Here is a 5,000-nt window from a genome sequence, read left to right on the forward strand (position 1 = left end):
GAAGAGCGGACCCCGTTCTCATGCCACACAGGTCGCCGGTAACCTGTGTGTGCAACGGATTCTCCGCGGCGGTAGGATTCGCCAGGAACGCCGAAGTCGAAGGACCCATCGAGAGAGCCTCTCTCTATACACGGAGAGATTCTTCCCCCGCAAGGTATCTTCTTTTATTTTTACGTGTGCCTCTCTCGATGCGGTTCATTGGACAAAAATGAAACACGATTCGATTCACCTTTTCTTTTTCATCCTTGTATTTTTTTTTTTTAATTTTGATCACGTTGTGCGATCAGAAAACATACGTGCTAAAATTGAATCAAAATTGGCACACTTGATCTGATATATAATAATAAATTTTTAAAATTTTTCGTTATTGCAATAAATATTTAATTTAATACAGTTTTTTGGAGAGTCCTTTTTACGCAATATAATATGCTTGCGCGAAAAAGAAAACTTCTAATAATAATATATATCTTCTTTGTCGATTAAAATTGTAAAGTTTGCTGAGGGAAGTTGATTGGTAACTTTCTCACGCCTGAATGGTTACTTTTTGAAAAAAAAAAAAATCTCACGCCAAGTTGTTTTGACCAGTATAGTTATATGAGTGGTGTTTAAATTCATTTTTGAAGAATGTTTCTAGTAAAAGTCACGTATCGGTTTCTGGATTAATATATATGGATGCTGTATTCACATGTATGTGCACAAGCGATACGAAAATATAAACATTATTTTTGCATATGTATAAAATATAAAATAGGAATAAAATTAATATATAATTGTAATTCATATTAATTGTAATTCCTATTAGATATTTTTAACTGTTAAAAACGCATACTTGATGAATAAATAAATTTCTCTTTGAATAATCACGTTTTCATTACGCTGTAAAAATTATTTCGTTTGATATTAAAATAATATTAAATGATACAAATAAAAAAAAACCTTGTACATTTTAATAATATAATGAATAATGAAAGGCTCTCCATAGAGCTTTGTTCGATCTACGGTGTATGGTTAGAAGAAACAAGCACGGTTAGATTAAAGAAAGAACCCTCTTCTCCCTCGAAAAGAGGGGTCAAAGAGCGCTACCGTGTCCTCAAACGCGACGGGACCGTGCAAAAGGAAGAAAGGAAGGAATAGGAAGGAAGTTCTCCCGTCGTCGGTTCGGCGAACGCGCTCCCTGCGCGTGTACTCTTCGCTTGCGCGTGCGAGCCCCAGGACCCTTCCTGAAGTTAATGATTCGGTCATTGCGATGGGTGGCGGTGACGGTGGAGAGTGGTGGAAACCAAGTGGTGTGGGCCCGGTGTGTAGAGTAGGAGAAGAGTGCGCCAGGAGGGCGAGAGAGCAGAAGGAGAGGAGGATCAGCCTGCACAAGAAAGTAAGCCCGATCTCAGTTCGAACGCTTCGGCTCGGTCTTACGGGTTTAGTCTTGTTGCGGATTGTTGCCGTGGCTGTGTGGTCGGCGGAAACCCAGAGATAGATAACGTCCCACGCAACGCAGCCGTTATCAATTGGCGAGCAAGCCTGACAGTCCGGCGCCATGTACCACCGGTCGTGTCTCCTTTAGTAAGGACGACGCGTCGTTCGCGGTGAAACGAGAAGCGCCCTGATCCGAAGAGAGATCCTTGGCGCTCATTCACCCCGTGGACAGAAATCCGCGTGATAAGATTCACGGTCGAGCAAGTCGCTCCCGGATAATCATTTTGCGATCCGATGCCGCACGCCGGCAATTCAACGTCAGCTGTAGCCGCGAAGAGAAGGCGGAGGCAGCAACCGGTCACCCTCGAAAGTACGTATGGGGATGTGGGGACGTAATGAATAAGAGACATATATCCACGAGATGACATTAACCAGTCAAGGAAGAATTAGAATAAAAATGTCAATCGCTTTGCATACTTTATTGTCTACGAAGATAATATTTGCATTAACATATTTCTTATATGTATTAATTTATATAATTAACATTATACTATTGTAGATATATGTATTAAAAAAAGTCTACATCTACGTATTAAAACGTTTAGAGATTAAAATTGTTGTTGATTAAGAAAAAAATATAGCTCCGCAATTGACATTTCTATCTAATTAACTTTCTCGTTAAACGTGATATACGTGATACGTATATGATTTGCATCTCATATTTTTGATAAATGTTTTTTTAAATTTATATACGGCATATGTCAGAAACTTTTAGTTTTAATAATAGTTAATTTAAAAATGATAAATTTAATTCAAATAATAAATTAATTACAATAATAATTTGAAATCAATTTTAATTACAATCTTTTTACTGCAAAATTTTGAGACATAAATAGTTTTTTAAAAAGAAGAAAAAAAAGCTCTCTCTTTCTCTCTAGTATATATACGAGAGAAGAATTCTAAAAATAATGCATCATGATATGAAATAAGACATTTCGCGTATTCAAGTGAAAAAGCTAAAGTGGATTGACGAGAACCACTTACAGACTCCGGTCTTGCCAAAGTACCGTTTTAACTCAAAGCTTCCCAGAGTAGCACATTCGAACCCTTGAAGTATTCCCTTATTACTGAAATTCGAAGATTATGATCAAAGTAAATTGCACAGAGATTAAAGCTGTCGTCAAACATTTCAAGAAACAGTCAAGTTGTCAAATTAATTTAAAATTTAATTAAATTCAGAGAATCCCTTTGAGATATATTCAATGTAAATGTAAAATTTAAAGTTTTACAGTAATCTGGCAAGAAATATTAAGCAAGCTTAAGTACACACACAAGTATTTATTGTAATTTTGCAAAATTATTGCATTTAAAACACGTGTAAAAATTTAAAAAAATTTTAAATTTGTAGAATGTATAAAAATATAAGTGAATCAAATACAAACATTTTTCAATTTCAAATCGATAATAATAAGAATCTCTTTCATAACGTTTCGAAATAATGTGAAAATGAGAAGAAAGAATATTATACGATTAATTTCTTAAATTAGTAGCACTTTTACCATGTTAGCGTATAATATTTGCAAAGCGGCAAGGCTAATATCTCGGGGGTATCGGGTGATGTGCGCATTCCAAAACGCATAGCGTACTTTCCCGCGAAATACATTGAGATAAGCATAATGAGCGAGAAGAACGTTGAGACAGGAATTATCGGTAAGATTAGAGACGTAGAATAAATCCAGCTGGTATTAAGGAATAAATACATGAGTTATAAATTTCTATTTCAATCGTTTATGCAAGATGCTAATGAGAATTAAAATAATAATAATAATAATAATAAAGGAAGAATTTTGTAGAAAAAAGTAAAAATTAATCAGTTTATCGAAATCAGAGAAATGTTGTATGTCGATTTAACAATCGCTCAATCCTCGATTATGCTGAACTATTCTTTTTTTACACGATGTTGAAATTCTAGAAATTATATAATATAAATTAAACAGAGAGTGATGAAAATAATTAGGCAGATGACCCTGTTACTCATTACTTTCACATTTTTACTACTAAATATATCAATTTAATTTTCAGTTCGTGAGAAGAATGCATGTTTTGCATGCAAAGTAAATAAAATTCAAAATTAGATTTAGCATAATATAAAGTATATTATGCGGATCAAATTGCTTCTCTCTCTCTTTCTCTGTTCCTTTTTTTTGATTCACCTATGAATCTTTTTTTGTAACAACAAATTGGCGTTAAATTAATCTTGTTTAAATTCACAGTGTTAATTTGTTCAGGATTCAAATAATAAATTTTTTTTCTGATGAAGCAAAATTGACAACAATATTATACTTTTCTAATGAGAAGTATAATCCCAAGTAGCAAGGTGACGTTAAATGACATTTTAATGACGTATTATTGATGTTAGAAACGTCATTAAGACGTTATTAAGATGTCATTTGATGTCAGCTTGCTACTTGGAATAATGTTAATAATCAACGGGAATATACTCGCGCGTTAGAATAAAGCGTGAGTGCTTGAACACACTTTCAAGAGGTCTGCGTTAATTAACTAGCCGAAGTCGGGCCATTAAACGCGCGAATTGACAGCTGGCAAAAAATTAAAGGGTCGTCATGTCTCCCTGACGTTCGTTGTCGCTGGTAACCGACTCTTTCTCAGCCTTTCAGGACGAGTACGTCCTTCTCGGTGAGAGAAGGCATTAAAGTCACCGACAAACGCGGTTCTCTTTGACGAGCGATGTCGTAACACGAATCGATCATATATTAATATTCAGTTAGTGTTAACTATAGGCAAATTTGGAAAATTGAGAAAATAATATAAAATTGTTATAAATATATAACAATTTTATAAATATATAGAAAAAAACCATGATAAAACCTATAGTTATAATGCATTTTAATTTTCTTAATATAATATTTCGGTTATAATAGTATAATAATATAATATAGATTTTCGCATTTTTTTTTTTTTTTTCAGCGATATCCGCACAAGGAAATCGACTCGCAGATCTTATTTCTTACTTGCTTTCCCGCTTATTCATACGGACATGATCGATCGCGATCGTCGCCGGTGTCCGTGCATCTTTCACGTGGTTCTCTGTCGTATCATTCCGGTCTCTGCATTTACGTGAACGGCGAAAAAGCGGACGCGATCGCCTCCTACCTTCTTGTCGACAAGCCCCATTCGGAATTCCGAGGAGGCGCGTGGAATCGGCGCAGGTAGCACATATCCCGCGATTGCGACCGCGATCGAGCGAACGGGCGAACGAGTACGCGACCGTATGAATCGTATACTTTTGTGCTAAAAGAGAGAAACAATCTCCGAGAGCCGCGCGAATAGCAGCGGTGGATAGCTCGTTCTCTTGGTGAGCCGGGAATAAAAAAAAAAAAAAAAAAATGAATTCTTGAGATGAACTAAATGATGCTCGGAACTAACCCAGCAAGTAGTATACATTAACGGCATACACATACGTATCGCGCTCCTTCACAACTACCGTCGTGGGAGTAATGCCGATAGCAAACAGAAATGTGAACGTGTTGAGAAAGTGCAAGTGCCGATAAATAAACGCTACATAT

General features: G+C 35.8%; 1 protein-coding gene across 1 annotated transcript in view; it reads left to right on the forward strand.

Moving 5' to 3' along the window:
- Positions 1-1,707: 1,707 nt before the first annotated feature.
- Positions 1,708-5,000, forward strand: part of LOC115234566 (anosmin-1) — a 21,562-nt gene continuing 18,269 nt past the window's right edge. Inside the window, exon 1 of the mRNA XM_029805740.1 lies at positions 1,708-1,783. Within this exon, the coding sequence (XP_029661600.1) occupies positions 1,708-1,783 (76 nt within the window). The remainder of the gene's footprint in view (positions 1,784-5,000) is intronic.

The sequence above is a fragment of the Formica exsecta genome, unplaced genomic scaffold (genome assembly GCF_003651465.1).
Source record: "Formica exsecta isolate Colony F162 unplaced genomic scaffold, ASM365146v1 scaffold20, whole genome shotgun sequence".
Classification (NCBI taxonomy): Eukaryota; Metazoa; Arthropoda; class Insecta; order Hymenoptera; family Formicidae; genus Formica; species Formica exsecta.